At 51.7% G+C, this 24659-nt stretch overlaps 2 protein-coding genes across 3 annotated transcripts in view; both read right to left on the reverse strand.

Annotated features, from left to right (window-relative positions):
• LOC309832950 (large ribosomal subunit protein uL5-like) overlaps positions 1-24659 on the reverse strand; it is a 480093-nt gene that overhangs the window by 195302 nt on the left and 260132 nt on the right. The gene's annotated exons all lie outside the window — the stretch shown is intronic.
• Positions 87-22640, reverse strand: GRHL3 (grainyhead like transcription factor 3; the record flags this gene model as incomplete). Of its 2 annotated transcripts, none has more annotated exons than XM_082673842.1 (15): positions 22560-22640; positions 19759-19820; positions 17198-17543; positions 16867-16940; positions 16280-16433; positions 15965-16076; positions 14468-14562; positions 12074-12232; positions 11411-11486; positions 11153-11286; positions 9420-9454; positions 8135-8223; positions 7198-7283; positions 4684-4748; positions 87-201 (listed from the first exon to the last, which is right to left on the reverse strand). In XM_082673842.1, the coding sequence occupies exons 1-15, from the start codon at positions 22623-22625 to the stop codon at positions 87-89; spliced, it is 1668 nt and encodes a 555-aa protein (XP_082529968.1). In that variant the 5' UTR covers positions 22626-22640. The 2 variants fall into 2 exon arrangements, with proteins under 2 accessions (XP_082529968.1, XP_082529967.1); XM_082673841.1 differs by having other exon boundaries at positions 11408-11486.

The following is a 24659-nucleotide window of genomic DNA, read 5'->3' on the forward strand; positions in this document are numbered from 1 at the left end:
GGTTGTGTGTGGCGCGGGGCCACTTCCCAGCTGGCTCCTCGCCTGGGGTCCACTTCAAGAGGTCTGAGGCTGTGGGTGCCCAGGGCTCACAGCTCCTTAAGGATGATCTGAATCTTGCCGTCAAGCTCCCCCATGTCCAGCAGGAAGGCGACGTGGTTGCTGTAATGCTGAATGATGTTGTTGTCCATGTTGACCAAGATTCTGGAAGAGAAGAGAAGGTGTGTGTAGAATGGGCTGGGCCCCTTGTTTACAGGGCCTCTGAGTAAAGGGGGACAGTAATGGCTCTACCTATCGGGCGCCCCCAGCACTTCAGGCACCTCTTGGACTTTCTCTCTGACCCTCATAACAACCCACAAGGTGGGCACTCACTGTCCCACTTTACAGGGAAGGACACAATTCCCAGGGCCGAGCCCAACTCAAACCCAGGCCTGCTGGCAGCCACGCCCACCTACTGCACCAGATTGCCTCTCCTCACACACACGAGCGTGGACACAACCAGCACAGGGCGCCTTAGTCACCAGGCCAGACTGAGCACTCGGACACGGAGTGAGTTCAAGTGCAGGAGGCATGGCGGGTGGACCCGTGAGGTTTGGGTTCAGCAGGAGGCTGCGATGTGGCACTCAGATGTGCCCGCCTGACCCACAAGCAGGTGCCACGCAAGGCCGCCTCGGTTTCACCCCAGGAAGCTGAAATCTCAGGGATGGCATCGTGGACTTGAGGGGCTTGGCTCTCTCCCCCCACAGTCTTCAGGCAAGGACCTTGGCCAACCTGAGAGGGACAGAGCCTCTGTGGGTGTGGCCCTCTGCAGAGGGTCAAAGCTGCAGTGTAGCCAAGGGCAGCCCTCTAGGAGCTGCCTCCCCAGTGAAGGACCCACCGGGCTGTGACCTGACCTGAGCACAGCAGCTTCCTCTTTGTAATGGGGCAGGTGTTTTCCTCCATCCACCCCTCCATCCACTTCACCAGCATCTGCTGAGGTCTTTCCATGTTCAAGACCTTGCTCCAAACAAAAACAAGGGCCACATAGAGATCCTAGGTCCCGCCCTCCAGGAGTTTTGAATCTACTAGGGGTCGGGAGAATGGATCCTTATAACCGTATTAGACCAGTTCACAGACGGGGCAGCTGAGCAAAGTCATTTGCCTGGGATCACACAGTTAAGAGATGGCAGAACTGGAATTTGAATCTGGACTTTTGTCTCTTTCCACTGCATCATTTTTTTAGAAAGACAACAACAAAACCCAAAACCCTGTAATTATAAGTTAGGAAGTGGCATATAAAAGGAAGGGAAAATCCAGGGCTGGGGGAGAGTTCAAGATAAGGCAAGATTATTTAAGTGGGACGGGAGGGAGGGCGGTGAGAATCCCAGACTACTACTCCTGGCAGGTAGCCAGCCATCTGCTTTCCCCGGGGACCCCAGGAGAGGCAGTGGCTTTGTCCCCCCACCCCGCATCCCCCAGACCAGGAGGTGTGATGGAGACAGCAGTAGGCTGAGGCCTGCGGCCCATGTCCAGTCGTCTCTGCAGTGGCACCAAGCAGCCGCTGCTTTCCGGAAGGAGGTCTGGGCTCAGGCTCCGAGGCCTGGGTGCTGACTGCCAGCATCTAATTATAAGATCCTGCTTCCCTGCGTCCTGTGTGCAGTGCCTTCATTTCACAGAGGGATCTTTGTCTGGGAGCTGCCGGCTGGGAACAGACCAGAGGAGACCAGGGCTGGGGCAGAGGGGTGGGCGCTTTGTCGGTGATGGTGCTTTTGTTCGTCTCCTACAGTGGCATTTACTGAGTGCCCTACGTGCACTAACTTGAAGGCCTACTCTCAGGCAGGGCCTCCCAGAAGGCCCAGAGCGCACGCCCACGCACAGGGGATCCCACACAGGCCCACAGACCCTTTCCTCTCAGAGGTCAATGACAACCGGGCCCTAGAGGCAGGGGCTTGTCAGGAGCCGCTGTCCCAGAATGGGGGCCTCCTGTCACTTGCCAGCTTCTGGCTGTCTTCTGTCCTAGTTCGCACAGAACCCCTGGCCAGCCGCCAGCAAAAACAATGTATTTGTTAATCTTTCAAGCACACTCAGTGGTGCTTGTAAAGCTGATTGTATCTACCTTTGTCCAGAGGACTTTCTGGAGGGTTCTGTGAAAATAAACGAAGCCAGTGATTACAGTTTCCTGTTCCTCAGATGAGGGAAGCAGCAGATGAGCCTGCCTCTGCTCTCCCAACAGGTTTTTTGGGGGATTCTTCTCATTTAGGCATCGCAGACAATCCTAGGCCTGAGGTTTCATAGCTGGGGTGTGTATGGGGTGTGGGTGCTTCTGAAGGGCCGCTGGGTGATGCCCTGGGCTATAGAGCTGGGCAAATATAAATCTGCTGGCCTGGCCACAGCCTTTATTTGCACATTGCTTAGCGGTTAAGGGAACAAGCAGGAGGCAAGATAAAACAGTGGGTGCGTGCATGGGCTTTAGACAGGCCATGCTTGCTCCTGCCATTACTAACTTTGTAACCCTGGGACTATCCCGAACCCCAGTTTCCTCATCTGTAGAAATAATCATACCAAATTCAAATGGTCAACGAGATGATGCTTGGGAGTTCCTTAACCCAGTGCTTGGCATGTAGGAAGTGCTCCACAAATGGAAGTTATTATAATTATAGTTGAAATATCTGGCTGGGGCTTAAGGGAAAGACTTGCAGCTCCGCCAGTGGGGCTATGGGGCTTCTTTGTACGCAATCACACACAAGGCATTTCCCAGCCCCTCAGCGCAGCCTGAGGTGGGAACTGGAAGAGAGGACGGCAGTGGCAGGTGGGGTGGCAGCCAGGGGGTGTGGATACTGGCACCAAAGGGGAAGTGGGGCTGGGCTTGTCTGGGCAAAGCAGAGCCTGCCCTCTGCTATGAGGTGGATTCTGCTCCACAGAGCATGTGAGCTCCAGTTCCCAGTTTGAAACCGAAACTTGGAAGGAAAAAAATACACAAAGAACCCTAGACATTCATACAACCAAAACCAAACGATCCTTTCCCAGGGGCTGCAGGGCTGCACACCTTCCCCCCACCGCCGGCCCTTCTATGGGAGGCTGGGTGGGAGCCAAAAAGGGGAGGGAAGGAGGCCTGTCTGTGAGGAAGGAGGTGGCCCCTGGGCCTGACTGGATGGCCCTCAGCTTGAGTACAAAACATGCCTCATTGTGCAGTCCCCTGAAAGAAGAGCTACAGACAGTAGCCCCAGGGCAAAGCCTGAGCACCTTCCAGGAAGAGCCGCGGGACTTAGTCTCAGGCTGTCCGGAGCTGGAGGGTCAGTCCGAGCTGTTCGGGGGCGGGGAGGGGCTGGGCGTGTTTCCCAGGGCCCTAGTCCAGGGTCCTCTAGGCAGGTAATGGCAGTCACGATTCCTCACTGCACGGGGGCCCCCATGCTGGGCTGGTGAAGCGACCTAGGCAGCAAGGGCTGCAGAGGCCCGGCTCACTGGCTCTGACGGGGGGTGGAAGCCTGGGAGGGCCGTCAGCACGTGGCCCTCCAACTCCACCCCCCCATGCCACCCCTGCCAAGGAGAGATCTCCTGGGCAGAGAGCAAAGGCTACTGTGGTCCTTAGCACTAATCCTCTGGAGCCCGTGGCAGGTGGCAGTCACTGCCCGGCCCCCTGGAAGGTAAAGCTTTACTCCCTCCTGCCTCATCCAGACTTGAAGATGGAGGAGGCCTGTGGAGCATCCCTGGCTGGGCTCCCTCAAAATGACATCCAGGGGGCTTCCCTGGTTCCCTGGTGGCGCAGTGGTTGAGAGTCTGCCTGCTAATGCAGGGGACACGGGTTCGAGCCCTGGTCTGGGAGGATCCCACATGCCGCAGAGCAACTGGGCCCATGAGCCACAACTACTGAGCCTGCGCATCTGGAGCCTGTGCTCCGCAACAAGGGAGGCCGCGATAGTGAGAGGCCCGCACACCGCAATGAAGAGTGGCCCCCTCCCACCGCAACTAGAGAAAGCCCTTGCACAGGAATGAAGACCTAACACAGCCAAAAATAAATTAAAAAAAAAAAATGACATCCAATCACAGTTCCTTTCCCAGACTCATCGCCAGCCATTTCTTTCTCGGACCCTCTGATCAGCCGGTAGCAACTTTGCTGGGCCCTTCTGCTTCTGTGTCTTTCCTCCACTGCTCCTGCCCCTCTGATCATTGCTTATCACCTCTGAGCCTCAACTTCCCTATCTGTAAAATGTGTGTAATGGTATCTACCTCACGGTATGGGTTAAATGAGGGTTTAACCCATGAGGGTTAAATGAGATAATGAGATAAGCTTAGCCTAGTATGTGGCACGTAGTAGGTGGTTAAGTGAAGATAGTCGTCACCCTCATCATTACCATTATAGTCAAATGACTTGGTTACCTTGGTTATTCCTGACATGTGGCCCTGTGCTTCCCTCTCCCCCTGAGTAGGTGGCGTATAAAGACCCTTGCATCTGGCTCCCACTCCTTTCCTTCCCAACAGTGATCAGTGTCTGGTCTCTGCAGGTGGCCTTGGCCTGATAGGGCACTCTCCACCCCAACTCCACATCGCCTCTACCTCTCCACAAAGCCAAGTACAAACACAGCTCAGCTCCGAGCAGCAGGCCTCTGCCAGGCAGGGCGAACCTTCTGGGAGCTCCCTGAGCCAACGTTTTAGAGGGAAAGGGGCAGGGTGGGGGTGTGAGGAGGGAGAGCTGTGCTGGGCACTTACCCCCGCTTGCATTTCTTGTAGACTTTGTAAATGTTCTCCTCAGGGAACCCATACTTCTCAGAGATCTGGAAGAGAATGACAGGAGATTCACCATCTGCGGCCAAAACTGGGTTTATACCAGTCTTTTCTGTCATGACTTTTAATTTCCTGATTATAAAATATATACCCATATTGTAGAAAAATACAGTGAAGAAAATTATAACTCATCCATAATCCTGTATCCCAGAGATAAACACTAATAACATCTGAGTGTATTCCTTCCTGTCTTTTGGCCATGTACACGGGTATTTTTATATTCCGCGTAGATAGTTTTACTTATCATTGTATGTTATAAGCCTTCCCATATCACGACAAACTCTTGACCAACAGCATGTTTGGTGGTTGTAAACTATTCCAAAGGTCATCTGCCATTTCCCTCAATCCTTGCCTATCATCAGACATTTGGATTTTTCCAGTGCTGGGAGCTCCCCACTCACCAGCTAGCTGACCAGCTGTGCAAACCACTCGTGGAGATGGAAATGGTGCCTAGCTCATAGGGTTGTTGACAGAATTAAATGAATTGGTCTATGTAAAACACTTAGGACAGTTCCTGGCATGTACTAAATAAATGTCAGTACTCAAATAAATGGTCATTATTACTTCAGAAGTGGTGCGACAGGGATGCTCCTGTCCTGCTGTGGGGGGAGGGGTGGATAACCCAAACACTTTCCCTTTCTAGCAGGAATTATTTACCCCATCTGATGGGTGAGGGTGCTGAACTCGAAGAAGATAAGGTATGCACCCAAGGCCTAGCCTAGAACCCAGATTTCCTGCCCCCATCACATCCCAGAACATTGGAGCTTAGTCTACAAGTGAGGAAATTGCAGCTCAGAGGCCTCAGCAACCTGGCTGAGCTCACACAGAGTCAGCCCATTTCTCCCCAGACCTCCTGAAGTCTCCTGTGGGGCGGACAGAACTGGTCTGGTTCCAGTTCCACCACCTGGGGTTGCAGAACTCTGAACAAGTCACCTTACTTCATGGAGCCTCAGTTTCCTCATGTGTAAAATGGGCGCCACGATGGGATGTACACACAGGTGGTTCTGCACAGGAATTGAGACGCTTACGTCAAGGGCCCGGCCCAGCGCCATCCCTGGGGAAAGCTCGGTCAAATGCCGCTGGTTAGTACTGCTGGCTGCCTTGGAGCTGCAGGGAGCGGCAAGCAACAAGCTTCAGGCTGAGGTTGTCCTCTCTGGGCCTTTCAGGAAGAGGAGCCGATTCAGCTCCTCAACTGGTCTCTGCCTTGACAGAGATCTCTCCAGGCAAGAAAAGTTCTTAGACTACTTATCTTAATGGCAGGCAATGTGGCTAGAGGCTATCAGGAAGATCTCAAGTCAGTCTAAGCAAGAACTTAGGAGCTTTCTAACTATATGTTGTACCAAGACAACTGCATTGTATGGCTGTCCCCAAGCGATGAGCTCTCCACCCCTGAAGTATGCAAGTCAAGAGTGGGCACCCGCTTGGAAGAGTCACTGAGGAGAGAGCTGGGGCACCAGGTGGGAGCTGACCCTTTAAGGTACTGTCCAACCCAAAGATTCTGAGTCTATATTCTAGTGACATTAATGGCCTTTTGCGAGCCCAACTTCCTGGGGCTGGTGCCAAGCAGGGCTGATGCTATGTGAAGAGAACAGGATAACACAGCCGAGTGGAGAGAGCTTGGGCTGGAACCTCAGCTCTGTCACTTCTAGTTACCTTGGCAAGTCACCTGACCTAATAGCACCCACTTTTCAGGGCTGTTAAGAGAATATGGTGAGCTAGCGAATGCAGCACGCCTGACAAGATGCCTGACACGTAGTGGGGCTTCAATAAAAGATAGCTATGTTATCACTTGATTCATTTTCCCTTCCCCAACCTGACATCTTAGAACCAGCTGGCTCTTCTGTGTGGTTCGACCTTGAAACACAGCTGGCCCTGGCGGAGGCTGTGTTTGCTCAGTTTTTAGCTGAACCACAAAGCTGCTGTGGATTTTGTTCGGGGCTGTTTCACCTGCTCTCTGGCGGTTTGGGGGGTTGGGGAAGGTCTCCTTGCCCAGACACCACCTTCAGCCGCCCCAGCCAGCGCCCCCCGTTCAATCACAAGCTGGAGGAATGAGGCCCTCTGGGAAAGAAAAAAGGGTATCTCTGGGGCCTGGCCTTTTGGGGTTTCATTCCCATTAAAATAGAAACAGGTTTGCAAAGCCAACAAAAAGCTCTGTCCTGTCAGACAGCAGCCATCAGATTAAGGAGGATTTATGGTGTGTGCGACTCCCAGGGTGGAGCCCGGGTTCTGGCTGGGAGATAACATCTCAGAGGCACACCTCCACCAGCCGGGCCCCACAGGCGCCCTCAGATGGGTGGGACGGATGGGCCACCAGAAAGCCAGCGTTCCAGCATATTCCTTCCCAGAGTCTTCCTGTGGGAAATCGGAACTATATGGCGAAGAGTCGGGGGAGATGGGAGTGCAGAGAGGGCCACGGCCAGGGTCCACAAGGCCTCTTACCGCACTCCTCAGGCCCTTCAGGTCCGGGGTCTTCAACATGAGGGCATCAAACACCTCCTCAGTCTCTCTCCGCACGTACAACAGCACTGAGAAGCAAAGGGGTGGCTTTTAGTGGTGTAAGGGAACATCTGGGGGTGGGAGAATCTTAAAAAATATTATTTGTAACCTACGATTGATTTCTGCAAAAAGAGCAAATCCTTGCTGAGGGTGTGTACCCAGCTGGGAAACACCCCACCTGGCTCTGCGGGTCCCACACACTTGCTCAGACTTTGCTGATTTTGGTGGGTTTGAATCCCTGCTCTGCCACCTGCCAGCTCTGTGACCCTGAAGAAGTTCTTTTAATATCACTGAGCCTCATATTTTCCAGATGGAAAATGGAGACAGCTCCACCCACTATTTCACAGAGTTGTTGTGGGCAGTACTGATAGAACACCAAGTGGGGTGCAAGGCTCAGTTCCAGGCTGCTGGAAGCTTCTGATCTTGCTTGCTGGTTGGTTTCTTCCTGATGGTCAGCTAGAGCACCCCTCTCTCATGAAGTCACAGACTTACTGTGTCAAAGACAGAAAGCCAGGTATTGAAAACCCACCCCACTCCTACCCCCATTAGAGAAAGTGGGGAGGACCTGCCCAACATCATGAGCCTGTTGCCTTACCAGCTGCCCCAGGACGCCCACGTTCAAACAAGGTCAGAGGCAGAAGCCCCCCAGCTCCGTGGCTGTCCCTCCAAGCACCCTGGATGCCCTCCTTACCCACTCCACCCCTCACTCAAATCCTGGCCCAGGCCCAAACTCCAGGGAGTAAAGCAGCCCCTCGTGCTCTCCCCACTGGGGTGGGCGCTGCCCTGGCTGCCTGGACCAGAATCAGTCTGAGGCTTTGGGGAGGCCTCATGGAGGGCTGGGGCTGGGATCAGAGGACAGACGGGGTGGGAGTGAGGCTACCTCTCTGTAGATCATCTTCCTTGGCCTGTTTGGAGGGCAGAGGCTCAAACTCCTCGGTGAAGGGTGAGCAGGTACGCTTCAGAGGCAGCCTGTGGGGATGGCAGGGAGAGACCTGTGAGGAACCCAGAGTCTGAGGGGCCCCAGAGGTGAAGAAGACCCTATGAGGGTGGGCACAAAGCAGTGGGACAGAAGTTACAGGAGCAGGTTCTGGAGTTGGACTGCATGGGTTTGAATCCCAGCCCTGCCCCTCACTAGCAGGGTGACAGCCCCTCAGTGTCCCCATCTATAGCAGGGTGCTGCATAAAGTTGTGAGGTTGAAGGAGATAATGCACACTGCTTTTAGAACAGTGTGTGACACATGGCAGGCCCTCCATAAATATGGACTATTGTTTCATCATCAATATTATTCTTTTTTGAAAGAATCAAGTTGGACGTGAGTCAGTGGGAGGAGGGAGGCTTGTGGATTTTAGAGTGAGTCAGACTTAGCTTCCAGCCTGCCTCTGCTTCCTAAAAGCTGTGTGACCTTGGACAAGTCATTTCACTTCCTCTGAGCCTCAGTTTCCTCATCTATAAAGTAGAGCAATAACCCCTGCTTGCCTGACTCACTGGGACTGTTGTGAGGTAATAAGTGACATAATTTGGTGTGAAAGAACCTTATGAAAAGTACTTCTTGTTTATAAGGAGGAGACCTATATCAACAATACACGATCTTCATAAAGTACTTTCCCATTTACAAAGATTCTGTTACATGCCGCTTCTCATATCTGCCTCATTCTCATGAGGCCATTTTCCTCCTTTGACAGATTTCTAGCTGAGGCTTGAAGAGGTGAAGGGACTGTGGCTGACAGAGGGAAGGACGTGGAGGTCCATCCTGGGCTGAAGGGCCAAGGGGCCCTGGCCACCCCCTTGGCCTCCTGGAGTCTGGTGGGTGTGGGGGGAGGGGACACGGGGTTGATTCCCCTAAGTCCTCCCACACAGCTCCCCTCCCTACTCTCCGAATCTGTACCACCATCTCAGAGGCTTTCTCTTTCCCATTTTACAAGCAGGTGTCTCGCCAAAGATTCTCCAACTTTTCAAATAAAACAAACCCATAAAAACTCAGGCAATTTCAGTGAGAAAGGAGCATGAGTCTAGCTTGGGGGTTGGGGGCAGAGTCTCAAGGCTGCTTCCTCCGGGCCCAGCCTCTGGCTTGGGGGACAGCAAAGGGAAGGGCAGGCTGGGAGCTTACGAGCAGTAAAGGGGGGACAGGCAGGGAGATGAGGCCCTTGGCTGCTTCTCTCCGTACCTGTTGGAGGTGCCGTGTCCTGCTGAGGGCACTGCCTGCAATGAAGAGAAAGACATTTTCCATCACATACAGGAAGATGAGAGTAGCCCTCAGCTGCGGAGGCTTTCTGGGATGAACAATCTTTGTGGGGAGATACGGGGGAATGCAGTTTCAATGGCTTTCTAGCTCATTCTGCTCAGATGTGTCCCCTCAAGTGAGCTGAGACCTTGAGTTGAAAGGAAGTACCAAGCCCCAGTTGGATGAGTCAGGACTCAGTGAACACATGAGGTGCTAAGGAAAGGGTGGCAGAATCAGTGAGTCCCATCTGAGCCCCAGCAGGCCCAGAAGGGCTGGAACTGCAGACTGTCCTGCAGCTCGTAACTAGGTAGTTGGAGCTGAGGCAAAAGAAGTGGAGGGGGAAGAGGCAGTCTTTCTGAACCCTCACGTGTGCCTGGCACTGTACTACCTGGTGCAGCCATCACCAGCCCCGTGAGGTAGGACACCCAGGCCCCGAGACGGCAGGGTCGCTGGGGGACCACCATGGGGGCAGAACTGTGGCTCAGAACCGGGCTCTCTGCCTTCCCGCACCCCTGGTGCCCTCTCTCAGGCTCACAGGCACAAGCACTGGCGCCCCACTTCTTCCTCCCACAGGGAGCTTTGAGCCCAAGTGGTCATCTCCCTACTTGAGGCCTCTGGTTGGGGAGAGAGAGTGGGTTAATGCAGCCTCCTGGGCTGTGGGGGCCACAGAACTACTTCAGGGCAGCGAAGGGGGTGCGGCAGACACAGAGGAGGCTTTGAATGTGAGCCAGTGCTGACCTCAGGACTGGCTGCTCTTTCAGCACCATAATCTATCTTATTGTTTGAAGTCACTGCACTGAACACATCCGTACACCGAGGGCCATTTCTGCAAACATTCCCACCTAAACGGTGGGAGCTCAGTGGAAGGCAACAGTCAGATTGTTTAATATGGAAGCAAACTCACAGACAGGCTCTGGGGTCTTGATTCTGCCACTGACTTGTTGAGTGACCTTGCCTGGAAAATGGGAATAACAGTCTCTACCTCAAAGGATGGCTGGGCTGGGCTGCCCAGGTGAGGTGAGGGGGAAATGCAGCAAAAGGCTGGGCCCAGCACCGCGGGCCGGTCAAGGTGCTTGGTAAACGGCTCCCTGTGTTGAGAAGGGGTGTAACTCATGGTAACGGGCACTGTTTCTGAAGCCAGGTTGCCTGGGTCCCAATCCTGGCTCTGCCACGTCCTATGTAATTTTGGTCTCAAAGCCTCCATTTCCATGCCATGAATCCAGGGAGAATCGTATTAGCAACACAGGGAGGTAGTGAGGGCTAAAGGAGATAATGCGTGGAAAACACTTAGAGCAGCGCCTGGAGTAAAGTGAGCGCTCACAGGTGTTGCTGTGACGATTATTATCCACCCAGCTTTGATGCGGCTACAGTCTAACTTGGGACCCTGATATTAGAAACCTGCCCTGTGTGTGCTCCAGGAGTGAACATTTCGATGGGTATGAGGTCCATTTCTTTATTAACATTCTTCTCTTCAGTAGAAAAGGTCACTTAAGTTATATGGCCATATATACATTTTTTTAGTTCCCTGGGATTCAGTAAAGATAATTTGATGATATCAGGACCTATCAACATCTAAACTGGCCTGTAATGGCTGAGTAGCAGGTTGCTCCCTGCTGGTCTGTGCTAAGACAGCCCCACCCAGGGGCCACAACCCTCTCTCAGCCCAAGACCCTCACCCCTCCAGGTCGCTGCAGGCCAGAGAAGTGCACGTTGGGGATGAACAGCACTGGCGGGGTCTCCAGGTCTGCCTCAGGCCGCAGGTAGGTGGTCTCATTGCCCCTGAAGCCGGATAGCAGGGAGCCCTTGATGCCTGATGGGAAAAGGAAGGCATTGTGCCGTGAAGTCCCTCCATTTATGCCTCCGACCACTGCCCTCTAGTCTCCTATACCCTTAACCCCAACCCTGCCCCGTTGTGACCCATCCCCACTGACCACTGTTGCTGGAGTCGGGGCACTTGACCTTCCTCCGGAACTGCTTCCGCTCATCATCCCGCATCTTCCTTTCCGCTCCCTGTGGGGGATAAGGGAAAGGTGGTCACCAATGGTCTTGGGAGGGGCTGGCTGCTTTGCCTCTTAAATGTGGGCCAGCCCTCTGGTGTTGCTTTCTCCCCAGAGTGAGACCAGGAGATGGGAAGGTACCAGCACTCGGCCCAGCCCAGTGCAGCCCAGCCCTGAGGTCAGGTAGACCATGAGAGACAGAGAAATAGAAAGACGGAGAAAGAAGAAATTGAGAGAGACAGAGAGGTGTGGGGAGAGAGGAACAGAGAGAGAAACAGAAAAGAGAAAGGGACCCGGAGAGAGATAAGAAGAATGAGAAATGTGGAAAAGACAGACAGACACAGAGAAAAAGAAACCTGAAGAGCTATTTACAGAGACCTAGAAAGAGGCCTCCAGAAAGAGGAAGGGCTGAGAGACAGATGCAGAGAGCAGAGGAAAACATACATAGAGAAACCGAGACAGACGAATGACAAGCACACAGGAGAGACATTCAGAGAGCAAGAAACAGAGACAGACACGCCCAGAATGGCTGGGGAGGATGCACAGCAGGGGCTGGCCCTTCTCCCCCCCAGGGCCCAGCAGAGGGTCCACCGCAGCCACCTTGTCACAAAAGATCTTGATCTGGCAGACAGCTCGGTGTACCAGGCGCTCAGTGCCCGAGCCACAGTCGTAGGTGTCGACCTGCAGGTTCAGGGGGACACCCTTCACCCCCTTCTGCGAGGAGAAGTCTGTGCTGAGACAGTTGATGCCGATAAACACCTGAGGACAGAAGAGGGAACTAAACAGCTGACCCGGGTCACCAGGCCCCCCTGTATAATTATGGAGCCTACTGTGTGCCCGGCGGTCACCCTTAACTTCACAACGCCCCTGGAAGGCAAACATCACCACCTCTCTTTTACAGACGGGGAAACTGATGCTCAGAGAGGGGTGGCAGCTGTCCCAAGGCGACACAGGGAATGTATAAGGGAACCGGAGTTTGGGCTCAGGTCTTCATCAGTGGACAATGCAGCTTCCACTAGATTGCCAAGGGCAGCCCAAAGGATCAAGGCCCTGGGAGGGAGACTAAGGGTCCTTTAGGAGCTTAAAATCCAGAGCCCATTTTTTTGCAACTCAGAGCAAGGAGGTAGAGAACGGCCAAATCTCCCTCCCCGCCAGCTCCAGAAGACCGCTTTCCTGCTGGCCCTGGGCCACAGCGAGTGAGACACTGCCCCTGTGCACGGCAACCACCAGCTCTAGCCATAGCTGAACCAGGCACCCCCATTGTACAGCTGAGGAAATGGAGGCTCTGAGCATGGACGTGACTTGTTAACGTTTCCACAGGGAGTTGGGCAGGGCGGCATGGTGGAATGAGCCTGGACATCGGGCCACTTAGACCTCTGCCACTCAAGCCATGTGGCTTTGGATAAGTCCTTTAATCTCACGGGCCTCAGTTTCTTTATCTGCAAAATGGGGACAATTAAACCTACCTCTTGTGGCTGTGAGGCTGGCAGAACACCGAGGGGGCTTGGATATTTTGTAACTGTTGTTATAAGTGGGACAGTTGGAGTCTCAACCCGAAGCCTATGTGCAGCTGATGGCAGTCTGGGGTCAGTCTTAGTTGGGCATCACTTGGCAAGCTCACCTAGTGATTGCCTACTGCTGACTCCTCCGTGGGACCCTAGGCCAGACCCCACTCCAGGCTGGCCCCTGTTCCTTGGGGCATTTCCCTTGGAAATGACCCTGACTTGCACAAGTAGGGGTGGGGTGTGGTACCTGAGCAGACCCCCTTCCTTCCCTGGCTGGGGGGGCCAGGCCCACAGGTGCATGCCAGACATACCTCCCCCTCAGCCAGCTCAGCCCTAATGCAGCCCCCACCCAGCTCACGCCTGAGAAAGACCCAAGCCTGGGGGCTTAAGAGGCTGTGAGAAAATCCCAACCGAAACCCACCTCTCCCTTCCCACGAAACTCATTCCCCCCCTCCCTGAACTGGAGGCCCCAGCTCCTCCCCCAGTCCCTGGTGTCTGTTTGAATAATAATAATCCCTCGCCTTTGTGCCTCCCTTTGTTGTTTTCAGAGTCCCTTCACCTCCATTTTCTCCAGGCACCCTGGACCGCCCCATGAGGCAAGCCAGGGAGACAGGGATTAGGTCCCCCAGCTTTTCTAGGCCAGAAAGGCCCTTGCCAAGAGCCAGACCCAACCTTGGTCTGATGGGGTAAGTCTGGCCCAGGTAGGTGAAGGGACAGGCCCAGGGTTACCCAACTCGAGTCCCCAACACGCAGACTAGTGCCCTTTCCATGATGCCACTTGTCCAAACAGAAAACCAAGACACAGAGGGACACTGCAGCACAGGTGACTTCAAGTCTGGTCTCGAGCACTAAACGGCTTAATCACTGGTGTGAAAAAAAAACACCAGAGGCTCCATTTCTCAGGCCTCTCCGATGGGCCTGGCATCGTGCCTGTCTCTTTGACGTGTGTGATCTCATAGGATCTCCACCACAGCTCTAGGAGGCAGATTATTCTTCCCTTCCTATGCGCTCAGGAAGTGAGGTCATGGGTTTAAGCCCTCATCTACCAGACTCCAAAGCACTTCTCCTGCAACACCCTGCACTAGCCCACAAGTCAGGAAACCCGGCGTCAGCGGCAGCTTGCCGTGGGGCCACGCACAAGGCTTAGTTTTCCTATCCGGTAAATAGGTGGATTGGATTAATTAACAACAGCCACTGCTCATGTGCCAGGCTGTGCTCTACCTTTTCCTTATCTCACCCGATCCTCACGCCAACCTATCAGTTGGTGCTATGGTTACACCCCAATTTTCAGCTAAGGCATCTGTCCAAGGTCACAGAGCTGGGAAGTGGGCCTAGCGTTTCTGGCTTCTCCACCACTATGTATCCTGCCTCCTCCACTGGTGCCCTCATCGGAGCAGCTGCCACAATCCTAGGTACAGGTAAGGCCTTTTCCCAGGATGGGGACTTCCTGGCAGCCTAGCCCCATCCTGGCCATGGCCCCAGCACTGACCTTGGCCTCCTCGCTGACGTTCCACACGAAGGACAGTGCATTGTACGCCACCTCCTCGATGTGCTGCACAGGGTTGAAGTTTTCTTTGCAGTCAGCTGAGACCACAGGAGACCAGAAGGAGCGTCAGAAGGGAAGGGATCTGGGGCCCATGGGGAGGGGTCATGTAGGGGGTGGGCCTCGTTCTTGGCAGGGACCTGTATCCTCTCCCCAAGGACCATGCTTCAATGCAGGGAGGAAATTAGTAATTGTGCCCTGGGCTACAGGTGGAAAAACTGAGGTCCAGCCTGAGAAGCAGATCTGTCCAAACTCCAGAGGGACTCCTTCACTTTGCCAACTAGGCCAGGGCCCTCATGGTTTTGTGGTGGAGCTTATACTTTTCATGGGATTGTGATTTAGGACATCCCCCAGACAAAGCAGTAGTAGTAGTAGTAGTAATCGCAGTAATAGTGGTAGTAATAGCCATAGTCACAGTCGTAGTACCAGTACTACTAGTATTGAACTAGTCATATTAAATAAATGATAGTACTATTGTCATTTATTGAACACTTACAATATGGCAAGCCTTCCGTTAATCCTCACAACAATGCTATGAATATTCAGCTTACACATGAGGAAAATAAAGCTCAGAGAAGTTTGGTCACTTGCCCAGGGTCACACAGCTAATAAAAGGTAGAGTAAGGACTGGAGTCCGGCTCTGTCTGTCTCCTGAGCCCAGGCTCCTAACCACTTTACTACCTGGCCTCTCAGATAAGTCACTGAATCATCCCTATTTGTATTATGTTCTCTAGTACACGTGGCTCCAAGGCAGAAACAGCACTGCAGGCAGGCAGGGCAGCTGCTGTTTTCCCAATTGACAGCTGAAGAAACCAAGGCCCAGGAAGGGGAGGTGACACAGGTCACACAGCCAGGAAGAGGGTGATAGAGCCAGAGCCTGAAGATCTGAGGATGGGCTGTGCCTCCCACTCATCTCGGGGCCCGGGACAAGGTGGCACACACAGAAGGCCTTTCCCCATCCCCTTCCCTCTGACAAAGCCCAAAGGTTCCAGCTTCCAAGGCAGAACTGCCCTTGCACTGTGCTTCAAGCCTTCCAAATCACCCACTGCCTGCACTCTTATGCATTTGTGTCTCAATTGGCCAAGCCCCCTGATGGGGACAAGCAGGTCAGCATCCCAGGGGTGTATTTATCTGACACTACTAGGGTGCCCAGGGTCCTGTTTATCCCAAAGCAACACAGAAAAGAGGTCATTGCTTCCAGCCAACAGATGCAAATCCCTGCAAACCTCACAGCGTTCGACCTGGAGACAGGGGCCAGGCAGGCGGCTGGAGTCAGAAATAAGTCCTGCAGAGGTCAGAGGGGGCTGGGAAAAAGGGGCACAGCAAGCAAGGCCTAAGTGGGGTGCGTGTGTGTGTGTGTGTGTGTGTGTGTGTGTGTGTGTGTGTGTGTGTTGTGAGACAGAGGAAGGGAGACTGGGACGGAGGGCTCGGGCGGGCTCTCACCCACATCGATGACCCGCTGCTTGGCGGTGGGCTGCCGGGAATGCCAGTGCTTCCAGAAGCGCAGCTGCTCCACCGGGCCCTTCTCGTTGTCGAAGACCACCATGACCACACTCTGCAACACAGCAGTCACTGTGACCCCAGCCTCAGAAGAGGCCCAGGCAGCCTCATCCCTTGCCCCAGCCCGGGTCAAGTGGCCCAGCCCTTTGGCTTAGTTTCCCCCTCTCCGTGGCAATGGGCAGTCATACAACAGCACCCTCTCCCTGGGGTCCCTGGCAGGCAGGGCTGACCCGACCCCCGCACCTACTGCCCAAGTACCTTGACTTTGCTGGAGGACAAGGCAAGGTCTTTGCCGCCCGCTGGGGTCCGCAGGGTGACAGGGTAGAACTGGCCCTTGTTGAGGTAGGCCATGGGTGACTCACCCGATTTGATGTGGATGGCTTTAGGGGAGCCCAGGGTGTACTCAAAGTCACTGCAGGGAGGAGGGAGAGGAGAGTGAGGCTGGACTTCCAGGCAGGAAGCCCAAGGCTCTGCTATGGCCTTATTATGTGACCTCAGTAAATCACTTTACTTCCTGGGGCCTCAGTTTCCTCTTTTTCAGAGTTTCTATTTAATGGCTTTGTTGAGCCATAATCCTCCTGAATAATGAATAATGGAAACCAGAGATCCCTGAGGGGTGACAAAGTTATAGGGACGACTAGGACAACAGAACCCTGGTTTTCTAACAGGGTGCTGAGCTCTGAGGTCCTTGTCACAGCCCAGGAAAGGGATGTAGAAATGACTCTCTTCTTTTATGTGCCTTCACTCCCCTCTTTTCATTCACTGACAATGCCTGTTCTGGGGACAGTAGCGTCTTTCTGCAGCCCACTGCCCAGGTGGCCAAGGGTCCAGGGAGGCTGACTTACCTCTTGGGGCTGGGATAGTCCTCTGGACATGGGGGTTCCGGGGATGTTTTCAGGATATCTGGGAAGAGCAGCGACTGCAGAGAAACACAATCCAGAGAAAATAAATGACCACATTCAGTTCTGCTGGGACCTCAGCCCAGGGCCACTGCATACAACCGTGAATGTTGTATAGTGTACAACCTGGACAACAGTACATGGCAGCCCTGCCTCAGCTCAAGGACTCTTTCTCCCATGGATTCCAAAGCTCTGATCGCCTCACTGTCTTCTCTCCTTCTGTACACGTGTGACTAGACCCAGGGAGGCTGTGAGGGATATGGGGGTGGGCCCTCACCTCCTGTGGGTCATCTTTGAAGGTGCTGTCAGGCTGCCAGCGCTGTGTGGGAGGCACCCCATGAATGCTCTCAAACAAGGAGCTGAGGGAGCCATTATCATACACATCACTGGTGGGCAGCAGGTAGCCGTCCACAGAGCCAGCTTCCAGCTTGCTGGGGCCTGGGGTGAGGAGAGTTGCCTTGCCCGGTGTGGGTGCAGCCCCCTCCAAGCTCATTAGGTTATTCTTCTTGAGCACATCTGGGTACTCTGGGGCTCCAGACACATTCTCTGTCAGGAATTTCATGAGGTGCGTGGGACTTTCAAGGGGGGTGAGGTCCATCTCATATTCCATGCCATGGTAGTACCTGAGGAGAGACAGGAGGGATAAGTGCGTGCACCTCTTCTCTCTGAGGGGCGGGGGTTCCTTGGCTAGATTGGAGGGTGACCATCACACTGACATACTGACCTCTTTTAATCCATTGTAATGTTAGGTCTTACCAACATGTGTGAAACACGATACTGCAGCAAGCCAGTGTGTCACAGGGATAAGCAGGGAGGAGGGTGTCAAGAATGGAACCAAGTACAGGCTCAGAGTTCAGGGGGCAAATGTCTGCTTTATCCATTACAGTACTTGGTAATTTAAAAAACTGAAAGTTTAATTATTTATTTCTTATCCAGAGTCAAATGTCTCCACACTAAAAAAACCGTATTGAGTCATCCATGGTGTGGGCAAGAGTGGGTATTTGTGAGTACAGTTAATGTACGTTGAGAAAAAGGTCTGAAAGGATATACCCCAAACTATTAAGGGGGGCAGGGAAGTAGGATTACAAGAAACTTACTTTTTTACTTTATTTATTTTTTAGCAAAAATAACAGTGTCTTTAATGCATTTAATTTTACAGAATCCAAAGAATTTTTACATATGGTCCTCACTTGGTTGTCAAAAGAGCCAGATAGACTATTTTCACACATAAGGCCCAGAGATTCACATAATCAGAGACACTGAGTGAACACACAGACCTTATAATAAGATGATTCTATTATCAGTGGGTGCTCTCATTTAATTGTGCCAGTCTTCCATTCCCACCACCATACTTCTGTTTCCCAATGCCCAGCCCGGGCATGGATATTTATTTTTATTTATTTATTTTTTTTGCGGTACGCGGGCCTCTCACTGTTGTGGCCTCTCCCGTTGCGGAGCACAGGCTCCAGATGCGCAGGCTTAGCGGCCATGGCTCACGGGCCCAGCCGCTCTGCGGCATGTGGGATCTTCCCGGACCGGGGCACGAACCCGTGTGCCATGCGTCGGCAGGCGGACTCTCAACCACTGCGCCACCAGGGAAGCCCTGGATATTTATTTTGTTACTACACCAAATTTATTTTTAAAAAGTAAACTAAATTTAAAAGTAGTTACAACAATAGGTAGTTTAATTATTATAATTATACAAATATTGTTTCCTGGCTGGTCAAATATTTTACTATAACTTTTCTTAGAACAACTTTTGTTGTTATTGGAATTATGATATTAACGAGTTTTTTCATTTTATAATTTTCTACTTGTCTATTCATAATTTCCCTAAAACTGTCATACACCTATAAACAATTTTCTTCAGATGAACAAGTATATTATGTAATCCACCGGTTCATTCCTCCCTCCTCCCCTTCCTTCCTTCCTTCCTTTTTCACTTTATACGTTTCTACAGAGTTTGAATATTTTATAACAAGTAGGTATTATTTTATAATCAGAAAAGCTAACAACATTTTAAAAAATTAGTTTTGAGAAAAGTCTCCTGAACCAAAGCCTACAGTTTCTAGCAGTGGAGGGGCCCTGAGGCAGCTGCCAGAGTCGCAATGCCTGCCTTAGCAGTTTGGATGTTCTCAAAGGCAGAGAGGAGACCAGAAGGTTTCCCATCAGAAGCCCTGCCCAATGGGGGGAAAGGAAAAGTGGAGAAAGGGGGCAGGGCCCTTCCAGTGCCCATCTGGCCATGAGCACGGCCTGGGCTGCTTTCTACAAGAAAAGGAACATCAGTGCCCCGAGGCACTAATGCCAGGCAGAGGCCCAAGAGAGCCAAGGGAAAGAAATACGGGAACATAGGTGTCCCCTCCCTTTGAGGCTGCAGGGAGGGTTTTGGAGCTAGGACAGAAAAGCTTCCATCAGGGCTTTTCCACCACTATGGCTTTGAAGTTTGTTTTCAGTAAACTCCAGCTCACATGGCCTACAGGCACCTAGGATATGTGTGTGTGTGTGTGTGTGTGTGTGTCTGTGTGTGTCTGTGTGTTCAAGCAAGGTCTCACTATGATTTTGTGGGCCCTACTCTCTTTTGCCTTCATAGATCCCTTCCTCCATAAAAATATTTTAAAAACCTTTTACAATTGCATTGGTATAAATACAAATATAATCCAGGTTGGATCATATTCATTGTTTTCTTCTGACTTTAAAATAGATTACAATGCCTTCGTGGGCCCCTAAGAGTACGGTGGGCCCTAGGGACTGTACCTCCTGTGCCCAGGGGATAAGGGGCCTAGAGGTGGGGGTGGGGAAGGGCAAAGGGCCAGAGATGGTGGCGCCGGCGAGCCTCACCTCTTTCCTTGGTCGTTCCGGCCCCCGGTGCTGGAGGATAGTAGCCGCTTCTCCTTGGGGCCCTGAGAGGAGAGGAAGCAAGGATTTATGCATAGCTCTTGGGTAAGATCTGGCTGTTAGGAGCCTCAACCCCCTGCGGGGGACTTGGCCGGGCAGGGTAGCTACCTTGGTCACTGGGAGAAAACCCACCAGTCCTTCGAATTGTCAGGCCATCTTTTAGTCTGAGCCCCAAGTTACAGAGTGGGGAGAAGTACCCCAAGATTAGCAGTTAGGAATCATGGAATTTGGAGTCAAGCAGGCCTAGCTTAAGTTCTAGCTTTACCACTTAAAAGTGCTGTGTGACTCTGGATAAATGACTGTGCTTCTCTGAGATTCAGTTTCTTCATATGTCAAGTGGGGGATTATGAACTCTACTTCAAAGGGATTGCGAAGATTTATTAATAAAAATAATGTTCACTGTTCTTTAATGGAGTACTTCCTATGCACTGGACCCTGTGCTATGTGCCTTCTCTGTGTCCTCTAATCTAATCCCTATAACAACTCTATGATGTCTACTAATGTTATCCCCATTATATGGATGAGGAAACTGAAGCCAAGAGAGGCTCCGTCATCTTAGTGATTAGGAGTGTGGACTTATTGGGTTTAGTTCCTAGATCTGCCACATATTGGCTGTGTGATCTTGCGCGTCCCTTAACCTTTCTGCACCTCATTGTTCTCATCTGTAAAACAGGAATAATAATAGTAATACCAACCCCTGGGACTGTTGTGAGTGTTTAGACCAGCACCTGACACGTGGAGAGGACTATGTAAATGTTACCTTTCATGATTATGATCATAATATTGTTGTATCTTAGAACATCCAGGTCATTTCTCCCTGAGGCCAATAAAGCCAGAACAAGGTCTCCGACCCAGCCTAATGACTCCAATGCCTGGGTTCTTAGCCTCACCCCGTGGAAGAGCATGAGGAAGAGTGCCCGGCACAGTAACCAGCATTCAGTAAGGAATGGTAAGTGGTCACCTTTAGGACTATATTGCCCAAAGCCACATTGCCAGCTTGTGGTAGGAACAGGTCTCGAACTCCCAACTTGGTGCTCTTTCCACACCATTAGATCATGTCTTTACTATACACAGTGCTGCTCTGAATCTAACATGCTCTGGGATGGGAAAAGGGGGCCAGGTGTATCTCACCGGAACACTATATTGCAATAAACCACTGCAAGCGTCACCTTCAGAGCCTGTCCCCACCACTCTGGCCCTGGGAATGGCCTCTTGCCCAGGAGAGATGCTGCTAGATTTTATTTTATGGCCCAACCTCAAGCTATATATCCCAGGCTGGAGTTTAAGCTCAGACCTAGAATTCTGGCTCCTACCATGTCCCCAGGCTGAGGCAGTCAGTTCCAATTTCTTTTCCATCAAATGCTATGAGGATGTTATCAGTCTGCTGGGGAGAAGGTAAGGTAGGGTAACCATACTACTCCAGGATGAGAACCAAAGCCAGAGAGATAATTTGGGGCTTTCTCATATCTGAGGCCACTTCCCCCCTTGGCCTCTGAATTTACAGAGAGTTTACCTTCCTTTGTGTAGTAGAATAGATAAACTACTTCTTGGGCCTGTGAATTTGATGGCTTATTTACAAGGTGGCTTTAAATCTTCAAGTTCAGATTCAGTTATCACAACATTTAGCTATTCATGTCCCCCAGCCTGGTATCTGGGAAAGTCTCTTGGAGCAATAACCCAGCCTAGGAAGAGTAAGAAAGTTTGCTGTATGACAATTCAGACAGATGGGTAGTGGCTGCCTGGAGTACTAGGTTGGAAAAGATTTTGTGTCCTCATATACCCTCAGTGAGAATACAGTTTGTAATCCATTAGCAATGTCTGGCACAGGCACTGGAAGAGGGGTGATGTCATGTGTTATGTACTTGTGGTTATTGACAGGTTTAAGCACACTCATCATATATGAGAGGGCCTAATTCCTGTTCTCAGGAACTGAAAGTCTCCCAGAGTCAAGGCCAAGGCCCAGGAAACAATTAGAGAACAATAAAAGATGGTCTGTCAGGAGGTATTACAATGCATATAATGGCAGCGAGGGTATGAACGACAGTGAGACACTCAGGAGAGGGAGAGGTGATGTGGCAGCATGGCTTCCAAGAGAAGGTGGGCCTTGGGAAGGGCCCTGAAAGAAGGGAATGGATTCAAGAGCAAAAGGCATGTTCTAGGTGGTGAGGTTAGAATAGGCAGGTGGGGATGACAGGGCAACTGGAATGACCTAAGTTACAGGGGCAGAAAGAAGACGGTAGGTTGGGGGTATTGCTGTGGTGTGTAAGGCCAAGGCATTGATCCATTCAATCAATATGTATTGAGCAATGTGTGGCAGGCAGTATGGGGTGCTAGGGGCTCGGTAATGATCATGACATGACTCTTGCCCTACAGGAGCTCAGTGTCAGGGGGGAGATGGAGGAACAAATGCACAAACAGCAAGTTTCTAAGGATAGCTTCAAGGAAAAGGATGGTGGTTGCTGAGGGTGCCCAGAGGAGGCACAGAATGGGAGAGCCCAGAAAGCCTTCCTCACCTCCGGTGGAATGAGCTGACATTGAAGCTGAGGCCCAAAGCTGAGAGTACGGTTTAGCTAGGGGGAAGGGGAGGGTATAGGCAGAGGGAACAGCATGTGCAAAGGCCCAGAGGTGTGAAAGAACATGGTGAGGGGCTAGGGGTGGTCATGGTGGGCTAGTGAGCCATGAGGCCTAAAAGCGAAGACACACAGTCAGTTAGAGGGGGGCATGCCCAGAGGTGGCAAATGTACCATGTAGTAATCATAGAGGAAGCTCAGGGCTGCAACGCTCTCATCGTCTCCGTTGACTCTCATCATGGCCTTTGTGGCCGCCGTCAAGGGATTTTCAAGGTAGGTCTTCCAGGCCTCATCCTCGTTAGTGTAGGGGAATTTCTGGAAGTTAACTGGGTCGTTCTTTAGCAGCCGTACAGATCTGAAACTGCAAGGCAAATAAGGAAGGTCAAATTTAGGCTGTCCCAGCAGAAGTTCCGCGAACGGTCAGCCTCAGAGCAACACCCAGGAATTCAGAGAGTTACCAGCCTTGAAAACTTGAAACTGCTTCTTCTGTCATCATTGGGCAGATGGAGCAGTAGAATGTATCCAAACTCTGGAGCCAGATGCTTTGGGTCACCACCAAATGTTACCATGTAGAAGCTGTAGACCTGGGGCCTCAGTTCCCTCATCTACAACATGAAGACTGTAATCCCAACCTCGCAAGGCTTCAGAGAAGATTCAGTAAAATGCTCCCATGGTAGATACTTATTCAAGGGGAATTAGTGTAACAAGGATGGGAAATAACAATGACAAGCTGCAAAGAATAAAATTTCCAGGTAACTCAGCATGAGTTCTTCTGATGAAATTCTCCTCAAGACAGAGAAAGACACAGAAGGCTGGAGATCATTTCAACTTAGAGAGTGTGGTGAGGGACAGAAAGAGCCAGAGCAAGGAAGCCCATAGGCAGAACCTGGTCTTGGGAAATGGCATTTCAGATCACCATTTATTGTAGAGTGCCCAAGCAGCTGCTCAGATGCCAGGAACTGGAGTGGAACGCTGCAGGGCACCCCTAGGCAGGCAGAACCTGGGCGCTGCACTGAGCACTTGGACAAATATGAGCCACATAGGCTCAAAGGCAAGAGATCAGGAAAGCCTCTTTGGAGGAGGCAGACATTTTAGTTGGGAACCCTCAGCACGGGGGATTATATCACTCAGATATGTAGGGTGAGTGTCCCAGGAATAGGAACATAATACAGATTAATGATGATGATGATGAAAATAATGTCTAATCTTTACGGAACACTGACCATGTTTTAGGCACTGAGCTAAGCACTTTTCATGGATTATCTCATTTAATTCTCACAACAACACTGTGAGGCATGTACTATTATTTTTCCTATTTTATACATGAGGAAACTGAAGCTCTGAGAAGTTAAGGGAGTTGCCCAAGGTCCCAGTTAGTGGGTTAGTGAGTGGCCCAGAGGGGATTCAAGCTTGAGCAGGATGATGCTGTAATATAGAATAGCGTTCTCAAACTTCCACTGCAACAGAATGACATGGAAGGCTTGTTAAAACACAGATTTCCAGGCCCCACCCCTAAGTTCCCTGGTAATGCTGATGCTGGTAGTTTGGGGACCACACTTTGTGAATCACTGGTGTAGAACATGCTCTTAATCATGAGCAAGGGCACAGAGGTGGGAAGGTTCTGGTTATGTTCACTTTAGAGCAAAGAATGTGTGAAGGATACTGGTAGGGGAGAAGCTGGGGACAGCCAGGCTGAGAAAAGAGAACTCCTGAGACTGGTGTCCTGGTGCCCCGGTGCCCCCCTTTCTAGGTGAGTGTCATAGATTCTCTAATGTTAGAGACATAGGAATAATGCCAGCTTCCATTTACTATACTATATATGAACCCTTTCCACTCATCAGCGCTGCTCCTTACAAGAACTTCAGAGGTAAGGATCATTTGCTGCAGTTCACAGATGGAGAAACCCGAGACTTGGAGGAGATAAGAAAATGCCCCCAAATCACCCAACTAGTCCATGACACAACCAGGATTTAAACCCAGTCTTGTCTAGTACCAAAGCCACACATTTTCCACTAAGCCACACAGCTTTACCATAGTGCAAGAGGGCAATCCCTACCACAACAGAAAAATGCTCTAGTTGTGGAATTGCAGGCACTGTGGCAGACTGGTGGGTGGGCAAGGACCTTCACAAATCACACCACAGGAAGTGCCCTCCTGCTGCCCGGCAGCTCAAGCCTACATTCTCAGACACAGAATGGGAACAGCAGCCAGGCCACACCCAGACAGGCCGAGGGTGGCACTCTCCCAGGGGCTTCTTCCAGGGCAGTGTCTCCC

The sequence above is a fragment of the Grampus griseus genome, assembly GCF_964374135.1.
Source record: "Grampus griseus genome assembly, chromosome: 1".
Classification (NCBI taxonomy): Eukaryota; Metazoa; Chordata; class Mammalia; order Artiodactyla; family Delphinidae; genus Grampus; species Grampus griseus.